At 37.0% G+C, this 20,610-nt stretch overlaps 1 protein-coding gene across 1 annotated transcript; it reads right to left on the bottom strand.

The window, feature by feature from the left end:
- Positions 1–4,523: 4,523 nt before the first annotated feature.
- LOC149242767 (uncharacterized) lies at positions 4,524–8,490 on the bottom strand. Its single transcript, XM_089374314.1, has one exon. The coding sequence runs from the start codon at positions 8,236–8,238 to the stop codon at positions 6,334–6,336; it is 1,905 nt and encodes a 634-aa protein (XP_089230440.1). The 5' UTR covers positions 8,239–8,490; the 3' UTR covers positions 4,524–6,333.
- Between the last annotated feature and the right edge of the window lie 12,120 nt (positions 8,491–20,610).

The following is a 20,610-nucleotide window of genomic DNA, read 5'->3' as shown; positions in this document are numbered from 1 at the left end:
CCAGTAAAAAAAACTCCCTAGAGTGAACTCACTTGATAACAAAGTTTTAAGCTACCTAGGCATCTTATATGACTTTATTTCATCATGCTAGCATCACTTTACAATATCCCCGTACAGTTGTGGAATCTGTGTACAATAGAGAAGAAGAGAGAAGAAAAAGCTTAAAAGCTCTAATGATTTCTGGAACTCTGTAAGTACAGGAAACTTTCTGACATATTCTTGGGCTTGGAGTCTTCAAGTATACTTCAGTGGTCAACAGGTCCTTTAGCTTCCAATCTGCAGCAACACCAATCTGCCTCTACCAATGATCACAAGTCTCTTAGGCCACTGAACACGGCTCCAACAACTTTGCCTTCTAGCTGCTCCTTTGTCCACCAAGGATGTCAACACATAGGGTCTTCAATCAGCTATTCACAACTCCGTTTGTGAACAACTGTTTGGTCTGCCCACTTCTGCCACTTAGCTGCTACAAGATGACAAGTCAAGGGCTTGGAGGCTGCCTTTCTTTTACTGAAGATGTCCTTCTCCAACAGTGAACTAGGGCTTGTAATCTAGCCCACTTGGCGGCCTTCTTTAGTCCTTCAAAGATCAGCCCTTGAGCTCCAACACTTCTGCCTCTCCTATCAGCCTTGAAGTCCTTCTCAAAGACTGAACTTAGGACACTTTTGGCAGCCCTCTAACAGTCCCCCCACCTGTACATGTGCTGTCCACAAAACTATGTCCAAACTGGACCTCCAATCCTGCACCCTTCTCTCATTGAAGACGTCCTGCACTGATCCTCAATACACTTCAGCTCTGAGCATGGATCTCTGAGGACTCGCCCCTATCTAGGGCAATCTGTAGCAGCTCCAAACCACTTCAAAACCCTCTCCAACAGACCATAATTCCTGCACTGTTGCCTTAGAAAGACACAGCCTGATTCTGGCTGCCTCCTAGGCTACTCGGCCTCCCCAAAACAAGGTTTCTTCCACATGCACCAACACAGAAATTTTTGGCCTGTGACACAGAGAGTCTACTTCTGTTTTATGCCCAGATTCTGCCCTCAAATACCTCTGCCTAATCTCCTCTTCTTCGCTGCCCGCACCTGCCCAAACATAGCCCAAACAGTCACAAGAAAACGAACCACAAACTAGTCCCCTTCTCTTCTTCGCTAGGCTTCTTACGGCTGCGGCTATCACAGAGATATCCGTCCTCCTTGTTCTGTCTTCACATAACAAAAAAGATGTGATGATGGGATGAGCAAATGAGGCTCAACTCTATTTTATTTATATGCTATCTTGGGTGCAACAAACAGCCCTTCTAGGGCACACCTATTCAAGCCAGCTGACGTGAAGCTAAGGTTCTTTGGCCCACTCACATATAAATAAAATTTATCTCTCATTCGCTCAACTCTTCCATGGCTGCCTTAGGATCCCTAGGCTCCTTTTAGGGTTCTCCACTTGCAACAATGGCTCAATCATGAAAATCACATTTGGTTTTGTGCCCATTACTTTGGGTACACTTACCCACAAAAACCATGTGGGTCAAATTCCTCCACAACCCTATATCCTAGGGTTTGGAGTACCACCCAAGTTACAAAAATCAACATAAGTTAACTTTTATTACTCTCCAACAAATGACCACAAAAGTAGGTCAATCGGACTGAAGAAGAGTACAATCAGTATGAATAGAATGTGGGGGTGCAAGCGCAGCTCCTAAAAGATTCTGAAAATAACATGAAGAAAAAAAAATAAACAAGCAGTAGTGTTGCTGCAACACACATATAAAAGACCATGGTACGATACAAAATAATCAATAGCCAGCCAAGAAAGAATGAGTGAGATAGGAAAGAGAGAAAAATAAATACAAGCACATGACAGCACAACACTTGATAGGTACCCTTAGGCAAAGCTGAAAATCACTTTATTAAGGATTTAAAAGAATCAAATAATGATAAATTATTTATGAGAGATGTGTACTTTTAAATTTTATACACGAGTAGGGCACTTTCCCTGGGAGGAGTTGTGAGCCTATGTGTAGAAGGTTAGTCTTAGCCAAACATACAAATACAGTGATTATTATAATATAAGGTCAGCTGAGGCCGAAAATGAAGCTTACACCATTTTCGTACAGAAGGTTCCCCAAATTAAGATACAAATATAACTCTCACAGGATAATGGTTTCCCAATGTAATATATAAATCAATCAAAAACAAATTCACTAAATACGGATCTAAAGGTCGAAGATAAACATGGTAACAGGACACTAACGATGTATTTGAACAAGTAAACATAAATAATGGAATAAATCTAGCACAAACAACAGGCTGAACAGGATAATTCTGAACAATAAACGGACGCAGGCCTCGCAAGGGAGTTATTGAGACTGCACAAGGATCTAGGAGAAGCAATGATTATGAAGGATTAAGGGGCTTAAGAAGTCCAACCAAAAAACAGAAAGAGAGGTGTTTGCCCCAATTAATATGAAAAAAGCATTTCCTCTTGGGAGTAAACAAAGACTAATGAAATCTCTAGATATAATGAAATTCGGCCAGACTTATCAAGACACAATAGGGACTTTGACAATTAGAAAAAGCTTCATAATGTCCATTGAATTCCAAACAGCTCTGGTTACAACTATCAGGAAGACATTATCTGCAGCTTAGTTGGCCAATAAATTGAACAGATTATAGTTTATGCACCAAGTTGACAAGATAGACATCTGATTCATATTTAAACCAGTGGAGTGTGTCAACCTTGCAGAAAAATTAAAAGCCCACTTTTCTTCTTGAAGTCGAACACTATGCATCTCTTGCTAAATACTCAAAACCTGAAGGTTGTTGACGAGCTTCTAATGTAGAAAGCATTATAAGACTTTCCTCCACTAAATTCAACTGCTAACTCTGAAGATAAAGAAGTTGAAGCACGAGTAACTAACGCATATCCTATATTGTGAAAGCCAACTCAAATATCAATTGATGCAAAGATTGACTCACCATAACCGAAGTGTCGAAGACTTCAATGGAATGATAAAATTTGCAAGTTGGTCCAAACTTGCACATACCATAACAAGTGAAGAAGGTGCATTCAGAATGGGGAGGGGGGCTGTTTAATAAATGATCCAAGTAGAGATTCAAAATGACAAAGTAAGAGACTAGAGACTAATACAATGTTTATAGGGAGCAAATGCAACATAGAAGGTGAGAAGGTTGAATGCATCCACATAATCTGCAGTGTTCCACGGGGAGGTGTCCCCCAGGGTCGGGTGCGCACACCCCTCGCACCCCACGCACCCGGGACGGGGAGTCTCTTAGGGGTGTGTTTCCCCACGCACCCATTTTGGGGAGTCTTGGGGAGACGCAAGGGGGTGCGTTTCCCCAGTGTGGGAGTCTAGACTCCCCAAAAAGGGTGCTTCTGGGCGTCCCCCTTCAGTGTGGGAGTCTAGACTCCCCAAAAAGGGTGCGCCTGGGCGTCCCCCTTTAAATTTTTCTAATAAGACTTCAAAATTAAAAATTCAAAATCAAAAATTCAAAAATCAAAACCATTAATTTTTTTTTTTAACTAAAATTAAAACTAAATAACTAAAACTTAAAAGTCTAAGCTGAGGGACGGTGAGCCGAGTCATTGCCATTGAGAGACGCTGAGCCGAGACAGGGTGCTGCGTCCCCTTGCAGGCTTGCTGTTGGCAGTTGCTCCAACCGTTGTTGTTTAAAATTTTGACCACGACTTTCAAGTTTCAGCCGCAGCCCAGCATCCTCGGACCCCCTGAGTCCTTTGTCGTCAACCCTCTGTCCCTGACGCTGTGCGGCTCCACCTCCAGGTAGACATTAAAGCTTGAAATCTGAACTGTTTTAATGTTGTAGTTTTAAAAAAAAAAAATGTTGTAACAGTGAACATACAGCCTGCGGCCCTGCTGTAATTTTTAAAATTTTTAAATTTGATATCATTTGTTTAAACTATAATTATAATGTTTTAAATTATAATAATTTTTAAATATAAATTTTAATGAAAACTTCAAAATGTTTCAAAACACAGTCACTTGAATTTAATTTTTACTTTTTGTTTATGTTTTTGTTTTTAAATTTTAATAATTTAAATTTAATTCTACTATATTTGCATTGTAAATTTTAATTTACATGATGATTTTTTTTTTAAACTCTTCCTGCAGGGCAGAAAAACAAAAAAAAAAATTGCAAAATAAATTAAAACAGTGACACAACAAGCTGCAAGCCTGCAAGTGTAAAATCGTTGATTACAACATGAGCATTATTTGAATATTTTATTATTGATATTTATTTTTGTTTTTCGAATCTCATGGTATGTATGAATAATAATTAATTCAATAATGAGACTTGTCACTTGAATATGTCATATGAATGATGTATGTATCAAAATGAATGATGAGGATGGATCAATGATTCAAATTTCAATTGTCTATTTAATATTTTTATGCTTTCATTATTGAACAGTGAACAATGAATATGAACTTGAATTTTATATATATATATATATATATATATACCTCGACGACTCCCCGCACCCCCAAAATTTCCCTAAAATTTGAGGGTACTCCCACACGTCCCCCCTGTGCGTCTCCCCGCACCCGCGTCTCCCCACACCGGAGTCTTGGTGGAACATTGATAATCTGTAATGCATTTCAGCTGGGTATGTTCCAGAAATTGTGCAAGCACATTAATTGTTCAGTCTAATCTTAAGCCAAGTTAATGATATAGAACTTATGTCGCAAGAGAAGAAGTAAAAATTGCAGTTTCAAATCCAAATTCTGCTTCAAGGGGGTAACTTCAATTGAGGTATTCAGATCCTTGCACTGCTCAAGGAATCATTGTTCCTTAAGGCCTGAAGTTAACCTATTTTGAGTTAAAGTACCTCTAGAAAGCATCTATTCTCTCTGACAGTAAGTTGTGCTTGCTTATCAAAAGAAACATGTATCATTGAGAACTGCGTAGTTAAGCAGAAATATCCCCTTCATAGTCTCATCTGTCTATTAATGCAACAGGAAGGTAAAACTAAAAGATTCAATAGAAAGTGACTGCATGTGTTACATATTAGAACAACTGCCATGCTGCAGACAAAACATCTTCGGCACATTTTATATCTCAGGTATGTTGCAATTTACAAGAGCGCAAACAAATTAGTTCTAAATGTACCACTAACTAGTATCACAAATGAATGAATATATATGTAGGAGACAGAGCAAAAGCTACTACACTGTGTACACAGAAAAATGCATAGAAACATAAGACGCCATGCAACAAGGTAAACAATTAAAACACATTAACATTATCGACATCAAAGCAAGTTCAGGCATGAATATCTACTTCCACTTGTATAAATAAAAATTATCACAACATGGGGCAGAAGAAACCAGCAAAATCTTACAGGTTATAGAGGTAGAAAAGGAGGAATGGAAACTCAGTTTGGTGTGGAATGATCCTCACTGTAGGATGGTATATACATGTTATGCAAAATTTTCATTTTCCTATCTACACGGAGAACTGGGCATTCTGGTTGGCCATGTCTTTCAAAGAACGTACTTTCCCTCCAGGCTTGATGGTAATTACAATGCTGGAGACCCTATGCCAGAGGATCCAGGTGGAAACAGAAAAGGTCTAGTGGCCATTGGATCTGTTTTGGGCATTGTGTTGTAGACTAAACCAACTCCTATTGTTTGTTGCTGACCATTTGGAGATGGAAGTGAACCGACCAGCCCTATGCTACAAATGAACTACTTTGATTAAAAAATGTCGCAGTTCCTAAATAATGTCCTTTCAAACTGATAAACATACCCATGACAGCTTGTAAAACAAGGAGATTGCAACAAGATCAAAACAGACAGAACAAGATGATAGTTGTCTTGGTTGTTACAATTACAACGACAAAGACTGCCTACTCAAGTATTTGCAGATGTCTAATAAAAAATGCAATGTAATTAATACATGACATGGTGTTAATGATTCAGTACTACTTATTGTATACAATAAACAAATACAAAGCATTACTCAATACTCAATATATCTAGAGTCAGGAAATGCAACATATCGAATAAATTATTACATATGGCCTCAAGAGTGAAAGCCATAACAAAAAGAAGGAACACCAAAGCAAGTTACAAAGTTGCAAAAAATTCAATTGAGGACGTCAAAGTGGATTCAATTTCCTAAAGTATAAAGATGCCATTATTTTTACCTGTTTCTGATACCTTGCCTGGTGCATTGTTACCAAAATCACCTCTGCATTTCATCAAACGCAATTCATACAGTACTACTGAATCTTGCCATGTGCATTTCAGCAATATCTTTACAAAGGTTGTTACTCACATCTAAATATGTCACAGCTACAGTGCCAAACCTTTTTTTAAGATCTCATGCAATAGAGTAATGGACTCTTGGTGTGTGCCTTTCTTGCATAGTCCCTCCATGAGAGTGATATATGTAATCATATCAGGGACATGACCATTCTCTATCATGTGTTTAAATAACTTTATTGCCTCCTTAAGATTTTCCAGTTTGCAGAGGCCATCTATCAATGCACTGTATGTAACTACATCAGGGCGCAAACCCTGTTTTGGCATCTCATAGAAGATTTGTTGAGCTTCATCAATCCTGCGATGCTTGCAGAGTCCATCTATCAATGCACTATAGCTAACTAGGTCGGGCCTACAACCTTTACCCAACATCTCTTGAAGGAATTCCCTGGCCCTCTCCAGATTGCCCATCTTGCAAAACCCATTTATAAGCGTATTGTATGTGACTTCATTAGGCTGGTGGCCTATTATCACCATAACATCTAACAACCAGAGAGCTTCTTGAAACTTGCCTTCTTTACAAAAACAATCAATCAAAACAGTGAATGTGATAACATTTGGATTGTGCCCCTTATCTAGCATTTCTTGAAGCACTTTAGTAGCCACCTGCCATTGCCCTTCCTTACATAAACCATTAATTAGGACATTGTATGTGACAACATCGGAGCATATGTTTTTGTTGGGCATTTCACAGAACAGATTCAAAGCCTCATGAAACTTGCCTTCTTTACATAAGCCATCAAGAAGTGCATTGTATGTGACAACATTGGGGTATATGTTTTTGTTGGCCATTTCGTGTAAGAGTTTCTTAGCCTCATCAAGCTTGCCTTCCTTAGAGAGACTATCAATAAGCGTATTGTATGTGACAACATCAGGGTATATGTTTTTATTAGGCATTTCATAGAAGAGTTTCTTAGCCTCGTCCAACTTGCCTGCCTTACAGAAACCATCAATAAGCACACTATATGTGACAACATTAGGGCATATCTTTTTGTTGGGCATTTCATGGAATAGCTTACTGGCCTCATCCAACTTGCCTTCCTTGCATAAACCATCAATAAGGACACTGTATGTGACAACATTAGGATATATATTTTTGTTGGACATTTCATAAAAAAGCTTTACACCCTCTTCCAAATTGGCTTCTTTGCAAAGGCCGTCGATCAGAACAGTAAATGTAATAACATCAGGCTTATACCCTTCTTTTAACATCTGATACAATAGATTTTTGGCATCCCGGAGTTCGCCTTCTTGGCATAGTTGATCCATGAGGCTGCTAAACGTGATCGTGTTAGGATAATGGCCCGTTTGCAGCATAACAGCTAACAATCCGAACGCTTCGTGAGTTTTCCCTGTCTTGCAGAACCCATCTATAAGAGTATTATACGTAAAAAGATCAGGAACCTGCTCTTTGCTCACCATTTGATTAAAAAGTTTGACAGCAGCCCCAATTCTACCCTTTCTGCAAAGCCCTTTGATGAGGGTGTTGAAGGTTATTACATTTGGAACATATCCGTGTGCTTTCATTCCTTCAAACACTTCGAATGCATAATCCATTTTACCTGTTTGACAGTACGAATTGATGACAATGTTCAAAGTGTTAAGATTTGGTAGAATGTCTGTCTCAGTCATAAGCATGTAAGCACACAATGCTGATTCATGTCGATTCCGTCGAACAAGGCTACTTAACAAGAGATTGCAAGTGCTGAGAGTAGGGATGGAATCTGATTTAGATGAAAGCAGATGCTTGAAGGTCTCCAGTGCCTCGGTGAGCTTGTTGGACTGACAGAATGCTTTAATGCGAGTGTCTGCAGCGGCATCAGAAGTGTGGAACGAGTGTTGACAAATGGTATGGAGAAATGAATTCTTCTCCAATATGGAAAGCGTTGCCTTCCTCGTGGTAGTGGCCGCCATATTTGTCGAGCAGAATGACATTGTAATTGGCTGGTGCAGCGGCCGCTCCCTGAAACCGAAAATCCTACTATTTATTCCCGTTGCTCATCTCCTCTCTCGGCACTTCGACAATAAAAGCCAGGTCATAGGTAAGAACTGATATTTTTAACCCATCTACATTTTTTCCACGCCGAACGTTTGCCCCTCCGCGTACAATTTTTCACAGCGTTTCTGCATTTACATTTTTTTCGTGGCTTTTTTATTTTTTTGTGTGTACTGTAAATTTTGTGTAACCAAAAACAATAAAACAATAATTACTGATAAATGTATTTAGCTCAATTTAGGCTTTGCCGGGCAAGTTATATAATTCATTTGTATTCATTTTTAACTTAAATTTATCAGATGACAGTAAAAAAAAATAATAGGTAAATAGGTGGAATTTTATATCATTTTATTAAAAATAATAATTATAAACAAAATTCGAAATATTTCTATGTTTAATGGAATTAGTTTATATATAGTGTGTTATATAATTTTTAATATATCATCTCAATGGTTAAAGAGAGATATAATTTGCTTGGGTTGGATATTTAATATATTTAACAAACAATGATGCTGAATATTTTGCCCTTTAAAGAGGAATAGAATTAGACATTACCAAAGGTATAAAGAGATGGATGGTTTTTGAAGATTTAATGTTTTGTAGTAAAGCAAGTCACTAAGAAAAAGGTTAGAGGAATAAATGTCAATGACATAATGCTCCAAACAATAGCTTTGCAGTTGAGGAAATTTGAAGAGATGGAATTATACCATGTATACACACAATTGAACACAGAAGCGGATAAGCTAGCAAATAAAGGAGCAATCCTAAACCAAGGCGTAATGAGATGGATCCTTCACAAATCTTATTCATCCCTCTACCATGATGAGTTCAAAAATATTTATGGTTGAAAAGGATGCCCACTCCAGCCATCAAAATGGAGAAATAAATCATCAAAAAATCATTGGGAGATCCACAAAAATTGACTCTTCATGTCATATCTGTGGTTCACTCCAAGGGAGGTGTTGGCAATTAAATACGCATGAAAGGTATGCGTACAACAATTACATCGATAACTTCTCCAGAACACGACACATTAACCGATGTGTTAGATGGCAAAGGATAGGACAGTTGTGGAGAATGGCAAAGAATAAACAACATACTCCATTAAGTGCTTGGGGCGAAGCCTTAAGATCTCACACAATGGAGTTAAAATGTGATCCACCACATAATAGTTTGTGAATTTAAAGCTCTTGTCGAGATGGATTGCACCCACAATGATTTGTTTAGACAGATGTGATAGTAAATTCCACCTATTGGCGATGTCGCCTCAAGAATCGATCCTCACTTGATTATATAGAGTCTGTATTTACGACCGCAATGTTAGCTCTAGTTTGGTATTAGTTTATCATTCATCCAAGAGCTTCGAGTCATAGGTAGATGGAAATGGCAACTACAAAGACACATTCACATGAACAAGACTAGGACCATTTGTGTTAGATGATAGACAACTTGTCGGAGGCGGTCATGTCAATGATGGAGTTGATGAATAGGATAAGTGAAATTGCAGAGCAAGAGAAAGAGGCAAAGATGGAATTGTTGGAGAAAAAAATGTAACCAATTGCAGGACAACATAGACAAGTAACTGGCAATTATGGAGGCAGAGATTACAATCCTCAAACTCAAAATGAATAGAATGGAAGCATCCTCCAACAAAGGGATAGAGACCAAACAGAAGAAACCAGAATCTAGTAAAGTCCAACCAAGAGAAAATACCACAAGATCGGTAGAGCAAGGAATGAGGGTATGCAATGTTGCTAAGGAAAAAACAAACATAGACTAGAAGTTGGGTCATCTATAACAATTAAATTTTGTAACACCCCACTCCACATTTACCCACTTTAACTTGCTCACTGGGGTAAACATGAGATGAGAGTTGTCGTGCATGACCCAATTTCCAAGATGCACTTATGGAAATGGGGTCTGCATGTCCAGAACTAACTGCAAATACCCAGTGACACATAATCACACTGGTTTTGACCTAACTTGACCCAACATTAATTCCTTTAAGTTTCGTTTCATTAAATTTAACCCAACTTTCTATTTTTGGCATTTTTTCGGGTTCTAAACTTCTAAGGCCATTTTGAGGGCCTAAATGGCATTTTCAGGGAAAATGAAGAGACTAAAAAAGTTCCATAATTCATTTCGCACATTTATTTTCTAGCTTCCTTATGGAGATCTTTGAAACGAGGCATTATGATAGTCAAACAAAGATCGTATGCCAAAGTTATGACCCTGGGAAGTCAAAGGTCTAAATTACTGATTTATACAAGCACTTTGTGTACATAGTACCTATAGGTCATAAATACATACATGTTCATTGATTCAAGAAGGTTTTATGCCCTCTCAAGCTAGTTGCAACAACACTTGTTAGCCCATGCATTCATTAACCATTTGATAACTGATCAAATCATGAACAAGAGCCATAGTTAGAGCACATCATAGAACCATGCATATAACCAGAATAGAAACCACGACAAATCAACCATAAGATCAATATAATAATTAGTACAAGTGCTCATAGGTCACAATAGGAAAAATATTCATATTAACATATGCAAATTCCAACCAAGTCGGGGACTTCCACATACCACCCGACCATAGATTGAACTGAACCAAATCTCTCTTTCAACTAATCACCCCTGCACCATATTTCAAGCATGAATGTGGGATCATATGAGTTAAACCAAAATAAAGCCAACCTAGGCTTCCAGAGGCCAAACCACCTCAACCCTCAACCACAGTGATCTCACCTAATCGATCCAGAAATCACTAACATCAACCAGATTAGTCTCTTCCCAGACTGTCTAGAGATCCGGGGATTCTATCTCAACCCACATTCTCCAAGGAACCCAAGTTGTTACACAACTCCAGAGATATCTCATCTCAACCCATAGCCTCCAGGGAACCCAAGTTGTTCCAAGGCTCCAAAGATTCTATCCCAACCCACAGTCATAAGGAACTTGAGAGCCAATCAAAATCCAAATATAGAACCCATTACATCATGGCTATCTAGGAAATAACAAGGCAAGGTTGAAACCAATGTTAATCCAAGCAAATCTCCATGCCAATGACAACAAATAACCATGGAACCACATGCATGTATCATGCATCCAAAGACCAACAAGGAAATCACACATGCAACATGTTACTTACAATGTACCCTTGTTGTAGCAATTGATCCACCCTTCCTCTTGCGCTCCCTTTCTTTCATCTGCTTACCCTTTGCTTGTTTGTTTTCCTTTATCCAAATCCAAGTGATCGCTGAAGTGCTCCAAGAATGCTCTAAGTGTGCTAGAGTGTAAGAGAGAAAAGTCAAAACCGACAAAAAGGTGTGAACTATTGATCTAATGCCTTTTACCATTGAGGTCTCATTTTCTTTCATTTTCCTTCATTTTCTCTCTAATTTCCCTTGCATGCATGTTCTTGTCTCTTCATCTTCCTTTTCTCCAATTTTCTTTTATTTTCATAATTAAATGTCATTTATTGCCTCTTTCGCCTTTTGCCAATGCATTTGTCAATTTCCATAGCAATCAATAAACCACAAGTGATGTCCACTATAATGTTTGCCCACCATTCAGCTTGGAATACGTGTCCCATGACCTTGGTCTTATTTTACTTACATGGAAAATCAATCGGGGGTTGTTACAAATTTTTTAGCTTTGAAAAATGTTCTGCAAGTATGTTTTGTACTTATGAGTTTTATACAAACTTTATGGCAGATATCAGTTTAGAGTTGTAGTTAGAAGATCCCACAGAGGTAGGAAAAAACTCTTGTGATTGTATCGGAGCAGTGAAGCCTCTTAAAATACTGAAATGTGTAAAAGGTTATGGTCTTGTATCTAGCCTATCTTTTAATACAAAATGACAATCAATCCATTTTTAAAAAAATATCTTAATATAATAAATAGATAAATTTTAATTAAAAAATAAAATGAAATTTAATATTATTTTTAGATAAGCTATAATTCTATATCAAATATGTAGATAAATATTAATTTAAAAAAGGGGAAAATTTCTTCGATCAAGATGTTGTAAGTTGCATCAACGGAGGACTAGAGGGGAGCCCGTCGCCTACCATCGCATTTAAAGGGGGGGTGGTGGCATGGCTATTACACCGCATGCAATCACACATGTGTAACTTGTATGCATTCCCTTCACAATAAGATGACAACCTATTCTTTGTTTGCACACTCCTAGATAGGTAAACTTGGCTTTATGTACTTTCGTAGTTTGTGTGACATTCCCTCACCACAGGTGGGAGTTTTCCCTTGAGGCACATGGTTTGTGGAGTTTCAATCTACATGTCATGGTCCTGTGTCCTGTGGTAATTCTCGTGGCTCGTCTTTGGTACATGAGGAAGCTCTGCCCCATGGTGATGGTTCTATGAGAGTTTTACTACATGGTTGTTTTAGCTCCTAGGATGTTGTTCTTCAGTGCATGTAACTGGTGTTGTCCATCTACATGAGGAGAAAAGTGACAACGATCGAAGAGGGGACTTTTGGGAAGTTGGTGATGATGACAATAGTAGCTCGAATAGGGGTGAGAAGTAACCAACGAAGGCTTGTCTTCAACCTAAAGTATTCCCAAGCCCGATGGGTCAACCATTGCCTGGTAATTCATTCTATGTCTAACTTCTACAACTCCCTCAACTCTTTTAGTTTGATATCTTTTGCATGGTGGACTCTGGTTCATAGTTCACACAGTGTCATGGTTATGTGCATTGGTATTAGTGTCATTGGCTTCTTATTGTTGTTGGACCCTTCCTAGATCCCCTCCCTCTTCGTTAATCCTTTGTTATGTATTGCTAGAGCTCACTCCAGACTTCATTGGCGTCTAAGTCTTAAATTTGTGTACATTTTACTCCACATCCTATCTTATTGTCTTCTCGGTTTCTTTGTCTACTTTGGGTCATCCAGACTCTCACCTTTTTTACCCCAACATACAATGTGCTACCAGTGGATGCATTTTCATTAGTGGTTTGGTGGAAGAGGCCCTCGAGATTGGGCACGAGCTCAATCCCAAGCTTAAAATGATGCGACCATTTTTCATTAATCCACTCCTCTAGAAATCCATTAACTAGAAGCCTTGACCACTAGTGACCGCAATGCTTACTTTGATTATAAAATCCAAGCCAAAGTAGCCAATTGGGTTTCTGACCCTCAGCATACCAGGGGAAGGAGGAACCAATACCTTAATTCCATTAGCCCCGCTAGCAAATGAAGGCACTCCTGGGTAGGGTCCTCAAGGAAAAGCATGATGACTGCAACGAAATCATCTCCTTTCTAAATGAAATTCAATGAGTCTAAAGTCATCAATTTTCTTGTCTCGTCAGTATGGATGCTCAGTTAGCACACAGAGGGTCATCTTCAATGTGGCTTGAAACCTCTAAGCCCAACAGGTACAAGTGCCCAGGATCCGACCTTGGTCATTTCTTTGGATACTTGATGTTTCATTCAGCCTCTTAGCTCATGTCTTTTACTTTCAGTAGTATAGTTCATTTTAGTGGTTATGTGTTTAGTAGTAGTAGTTATTTACATTTGATAGACCTAGAATTTTGTCAGTTGTCAACAATTATGGTTTCCCTAGTGGCAGATTGTGACGAGGCTTAGCTTAAACAATGATATCTAGTTTTCTATGAAGGCATTCTAAGACAAAAGAATCTCAAATTCACAAAAAAGGGAGAAAAAACATATTTCATAATTTTTTTGCGATAAGTTATAATTTCATATAATTGATAACATTTTTTTTTAAGAAACCTTGTTTTAATTTTAATTTTTTTAACTCTATTTATTAAAAAGTTCATGGGGCTTTGGGTTTTAGTTTGACGCTGATTGGGTATATTTCAAGGAATTCCTTGCAAAAAGGTTACCGATTGAAATCCCCTATAGATGTTACCCTAAAAAAAATCTACTTATTAAAAGAAATTTTACTTCAAGTGTATAAAGATTAATTTTCCAAATAATTGAAATTGTCCACTTATTTATACAATCCATTTTACAAAAATCCATCTCAAAAATATAAAATCTTTTAGTAGTCATTTAATTCTCTTATATAGGGAGAGGAGGTAAGCAAATGGAAATAAGACCATATTGAGTTTATTGAGATATTAATGTTCATAAATAACCTCTTTTTTGAAATTTAAGGTTTTGTGAAAGCAATTGCCTTAGTAAATGAACAAACACATATTTTTATAGGGTTTAAAGAAATCAAATGCATCTGCAATTATGCAATTATTTTCCAATGAACCCATATATATACAATTGCATTTTTGGCACTTCTCATATTAGCAACTTAGGGATATGACAATCTTTGGAATTTTACTAACAATGTTTCATCTAATAGAATAGCACAATCACATTAGCAAATGCAACTGATATACCCCTACAGGCATCATTTGTTATTTGATAATTTGCATAATCATAATTTCCATCATTTGTATCGCTTTTTATAATTTGATAATTTACATAATTTGTTATTTGTTATGTACCAACCTCAGGTTGATTTTCCATGTAAATATATTAAACCAAGGTCAAGGGACTTGTATTCCAAGCTGAATGATGGGATAAACATTATAGTGGACATCACTTTTGGTTTATTATCGGCTATGGAAATTGGCATTGGTATTGGCAAAGGCAAAATAAAATAAATGGAATTTAATTGAAAGAAATGAAGGAAAACAAGTGAAAAGGAAGATGAAGAGACAAAAATATGTATGCAAAGGAAAATGAAGGAAAAGGAAACAAAAGGAGAGGGAGAACATCCTATGCCGCTCTTGGTTACTCGTAGCACTCTTAGATACTTAGAGCATTCTTGGAGCATTCTAGCATTCACTTGGACATAGAGGCATTCCCACTTGGACTTGAAGAGAGGGAGCACCTGGACAAAAGCAAGCAAACAAGCATAGGAATTCATGGGAAATAAAGGAGAAGGTTGGAAAAGTAGCTACAATAGGAGAACATTGTAGGTAATAGGTTGCATGTGTGATTTCCTTAATGAGAATTGTATGAATGGTACATGCATGTGGTTATTTGGTCATTTTGATGTCATTGGCATGGTATTTGTCTAGATTAACAGTGGTTTCAACTTTGCCTTACCATTTCCTAGATAGCAATGATGTAGTGGGTTCCTTGTTTTGATTAAGCTTCAGATAGTTAGTAGACCTTGGAGCCTGGTTGAGGTGGTATTGGAAAAATTCCTAAAGGTCGAGTGTGGAGATGGTTTTTCTCTTGGAACTCTTGACGAATGGGTGCATATAGGAAAATTCTTCTTGGGCATGGTGAAGAAAGTCGGAGGCATGCAAACGTGTTTTAGTATTAGTGATTGTTGGATTGGTTGAGGTGAAATCACTATGGTTCAGGAATGAGGTGGAGTGGCCTATGGATTCCTTGGTTGGTTTTGTTTTGATTTATCACATGCAATCCCACATTCATGTTTGGAATATGGGGTGGGGGTGATTAGCTGAAAGAGATATTTGGTTCAGCCTAATATTTGGTCGAGTGGTTCATGGAAGTCCCTGACTTGGTTGGTTTTATGAATATGATATTATGTATTATTTATTATTGAGATCAATGAGCACATGTTTTGATTCGATGTGTGATTTTATGACTGGTTGTCATGGTTTCATTTTGGTTAAATGTTGGTTATAAGCATGGCATATTCTTGTTGTATAATGTTCTCTTGTCATAGATCTTGCTTATGGCTTGATAAGTTATTAAATAGGTAGCTTGAGAGGGCATTGAGCCTTCTCTATGATTCTTTGATGAAGCTAAGAAGACAGTGAATAGATATGCATTCATGACATGTAGCTACTATGTTTACCATGTGCTTGATGAAATGTTTATCATGTGTTTGGAAAGTTTAGGCAAGATCTTATTCATCGTATTTGTCATACAGACTTATTATAATCTTAGATTGACTTCTAGAAACTTCTAGGTTGTTCTGGGTAGTTGGCCTATAGCTAGCCTTGAAAATCTGGAATAGGTTTGCTAGTCGTACCCTTTGAACTAATAGATCTCAGTTGAAAATGCATGGAGGAAGGCATATGCATGTGATTGGAGCTCTTCGACTGCATGCACAACTTGGCATGCACGCGGCTAGGATGTAGGGTCAAGAAAAAGAAAGTTCAAACCCAGGGCAAGACCCTCAACAGATGTTGTCTAACATTTGGGTGATGTGGTGTCCCTCGGAGATTGTAGTAAGTTTCAAGATGGTAGACCCCACTTCCATGCCTAGAACTTGGATGTTGGGTCATTCATAGTAACTCTCATCTCATGTTTACCTAGTGAGCTTGTAAAAGCAGTGTTGAAGACCAAAATTTTTCCTTTTTGACACCTTCCTTAAACTCCATTCTCTTCCTTTTTGACCATAATAACTCCAATTAAATGTCAGTTTGCAAGTTTATTGGAAAAGCAAATTTATTCATAGTTTCATAGTTTATTTATTATTTGATTTAGTATTTGCACAAGCTACCGAATTGCATCAATCATGCAACTAATAATCGATTATGCAACTTACTTGAAGAATCTATAGGTCTTGAAACATCAGTTGAGGAACGAAGCATATGAACAACTAGTTGGAAACTAGCACAACAATATCCACCTATTCCTCTAATCTGGAAAAGTGATAAGGACATTGTATGAGCTGGTCAATGTGGAAGTCAACCCAATAGAAGAGATTGAAGACAAATCAGGTGAGCGAGAAGATCGTGGATTGAAGTTGATATTTTGCCTCATGATTTGCTTCTTCAATAACAAATCATGAAGAATCATTATCTCATTTAAGTAATGTTGTTTTAAGATGATCAGTTGAGAAGGATATTCTTAGAAATCTCCAAACAGTTTCACAAAGGTGGTTATAAAACCTGCCTCTCGGCACAATAATAGTGTGACTAGCTATTATTTTTAAAACTCTGTACAATCAATTAATTAAGCTCGTGTTTCCATTGTGTTGTGCGTACAAATGCGTGGTTAACCTTTGTTGATCTCCACATACCTACACTCACGGGAGGGCTACCTGGGAGCTGTAAAGTTTCATTTTTATTTAAGTTTTCATTTCATAGGATTAAGTTATCACAATGGATATCATTTTGATTTCTAGAGAAGTGTTAGTGGTAGTCAAGATAGATTTTTTTGTATAGAGTTTCTTTCATAAATCTAATCTCGTTGTGTGAATGGTGAATAAAATAATCAAAAGGATTTATTATGCACATGTAAATTGATCATTTGATTTGGAATTTGAAATTAGTTCAAGTTTTGGTTTCTGACAATGTGAAGAAGGTTTTAATTTGGATGATGTGATATTTATTTCTGCAATTTAAGATTAGCTTTCTTTTCTGTAAGTGTGAAGAGGATTTAGATTTTATTTTTCTATTTACTTCTACACTTCAGTTTAGCTTTATTTTTGTTAGTGTGATACTTTCCTTTCCTGCAAGAGTGACAATATTTTTACTTTGAGTGATTCTTAGATAAAACATGTGCATGAAAACATCCTAATTCAATTTGAAAATTACTCACATAATAAAGAATCCTAGCACAAATTGTGCACATACACTTCATCAGTTTACAAGTCTTGGTCGATAATTTATGAAGTAATTTAAGATCAATTAAATTACCAAACATTTTGGCATCGTTGTCGGGGAAGTGTATATAGGATTTATTTTTTTTAGAAGACTTTTCATTAAAAAAAATGATAAAAATATATTTATGCATAGGGAAAGAGATTCTAGGGGTAGGTTTATAAGTAGAGGTAGGATTTCAATTCCAACATCACCACTCACCCCACCATGACCTCGTAGTGCCACACCATCCACCGAAATTCATATTCCATCATTTGCAGGTAGACATAGACTTCCTGAGGTACAAAGATCCGAAATCCAACTGAAAGATTCACCAACTTCCTCTACTGAAGCTGTAGTAGACGAACCTACATCCCCAACTGGAGGAGTAATCTTTCTATCTTCAACTGGAGAACAACTTCTACGACAATAATTGGAAGTTCCTAGTGGAGAGGAAGAAGAAAATTATTTTATTCGATTGGTAGAAGAACCAGAAGAGGAGCTAGAAAATCCAATTGAAGAACCCAATATTAGCTCTGATGAATCTACAATGGCATGGGAAGGAGAAGGAGAAGTACATAATATGAATGGTGAATTTAGGATTGGAGGTGGAAGAGGTAGAGGAGGAAATAGAGGAAGAAATAGAGGAGGAGGTGGAGGAAGAGGTAGTAGAGGAGATCCAGAACCTTTTGGGTTTCCCATATTAGATGAAGATACCATAGTTACAATGAAGAATATCTCACCCTCCATCCTCCCTAATTTCCATGGAGTAAGACATGAGGATCCTAAAACATTTCTTTTTGAGTTTGAAGTCTTGTGTAGATCTTATGACTACTTGCTTGATTCTCAAAAATTGAAATTGTTTCCAACCACTCTTAAAGATGGAGCACTTAAATGGTTTATGGGATTAGGAACACATACCATAAGAACATGGGAAGAAATGAAAAATGTGTTCTTAGATAAATACAAATATTATTGTATGCCTCATAACCTTAAATATGAAGTCTTTAAAATGATGCAAAAAGAGGATGAAAATCTTGAAGATTTCGTTGAAAGATTTGCTTATAATGTTAAAAGGGCTAAGATGCATAATCTAGATGAAGAAACTCTGAAATATATTTTGCTAAAAGCCATTAGAGATGAGTGGGTAGATATTCTCAATTTAATGGGAAAAGGAGATGTTTCTCAGTTATCATTTAGAGAAATTTGTGAATTGTGTACACACATTTCAAGAGGAAAGCTAGAACTAGGAAAATCCAAGAGACCTTGTTATGTCTAGGATTAATAAATCTGCAACTAGGATAGTAAGTAGAGAAAAAATATGCAATTTTCTTGACAGCTTCAAAATAAATATCTTAGGGAGAATTAGTGAAAAAATACCTTTAAGATTCAAAACACGCAAAAGGCTGAAAATGTTGCATTATCAATTTTTTGTCCTAAATGAAAAAAGAAACATACCCTAAGAGAATGTTCTCTTGATAGTGTGGAAATATGCATTATCTGTGAAAAAAGTCATATCACAAAGGAACACCCTTCAATTCCTTGACTTATATCAGTCTTGAAAAATGAAGTTGAAGCAAGCCAAGCTAATTCACTCTGTTTTATTAGTAAAAGACCATGGTCACCACAATAGCCAAATATGGTACAAGGTCTTAATCCTCAATACCAATCATATGCACAACCTCAGAACAATTGGAATACTCTAATGCCTTGGAAAAATTTGCCACCTCAAAATCCATTATGGACACAAGGTTGGCAGTATCCTCCTAGGAATCCTCAATATAATCAATTTCAACAACCATTTATTCCATATCAACCTCCATATTATCCTCCTCAATCAAACTCTTTTCCACAATTTCAAAATCAAACTCAACCTTCTAATCAACCACTTCAATTACCATCCACATCATACCCCCAAAAAATCTTTCAACTACCTGCTCAACCACTTCCAAACCTGAATAATAAAAATTCACACCCTGTTTACAATATACAAGGTCAAAATTTCCAAGCTTGCATGATAACTCCATTAGATCTAAATAATGTCCAGCTCAGATCTGTAGCATTTTGGAAAAGAAGTTACCATCTGTTGCTATTCAAGCATTTGGAGAGGATGAACCCCTCGAAAAATAAGCATCTCTTAATCAAGAATAAATAAACTCAACTCCCATTTCAGAACAACCTTTTGTTTCTGTTCAAAATCCACCCTTTCCTGAAAGGCTAAAAATTGACAAAGGAATAGAAAAACAAATTGTGTTGCCTGAATATGATATGTTAGATGAATTGAAAAATGTTTGCATCAAAATTCCTTTGTTACAAGCTATAAGGGAAATACCAATATTTGCAAAGACAATTAGGGAGTTAAGCATTAAAAAACTAGGAAAAAAGAAAGTGAAAAAAATTCACTTAATTGGAAAAATTGCATATATTATGATGGGAAAACCAACAGTTCAGAAATATCTAGATCCAGGTAGTCCCATTGTAAAAACACACATTAATGGTGTCGAGATTCCAAACACATTGATCGATTTAGGAGCAACTATCAATATCATGAGTAAACAAACTATGGATCAATTAAAACTTTCTAATCTTCAATACACACCAACATTACTACAATTAGCAGATAGATATGTTATCAAACCAGATGGTGTATTAGAAGATGTATCTGTCTCCTTATATTCTTGGGAATATCCTATTGATTTTATGATTTTAACTCCCAAGAATAATTTAGGAGGACACCCATTGATTCTAGCTAGACCAT

Source organism: Pinus tabuliformis, chromosome 8 (assembly GCF_031772625.1).
Source record: "Pinus tabuliformis cultivar Carrire ecotype Pingquan chromosome 8, CPIR1, whole genome shotgun sequence".
Classification (NCBI taxonomy): Eukaryota; Viridiplantae; Streptophyta; class Pinopsida; order Pinales; family Pinaceae; genus Pinus; species Pinus tabuliformis.
This window is presented reverse-complemented; position numbering and strand designations above follow the sequence as displayed.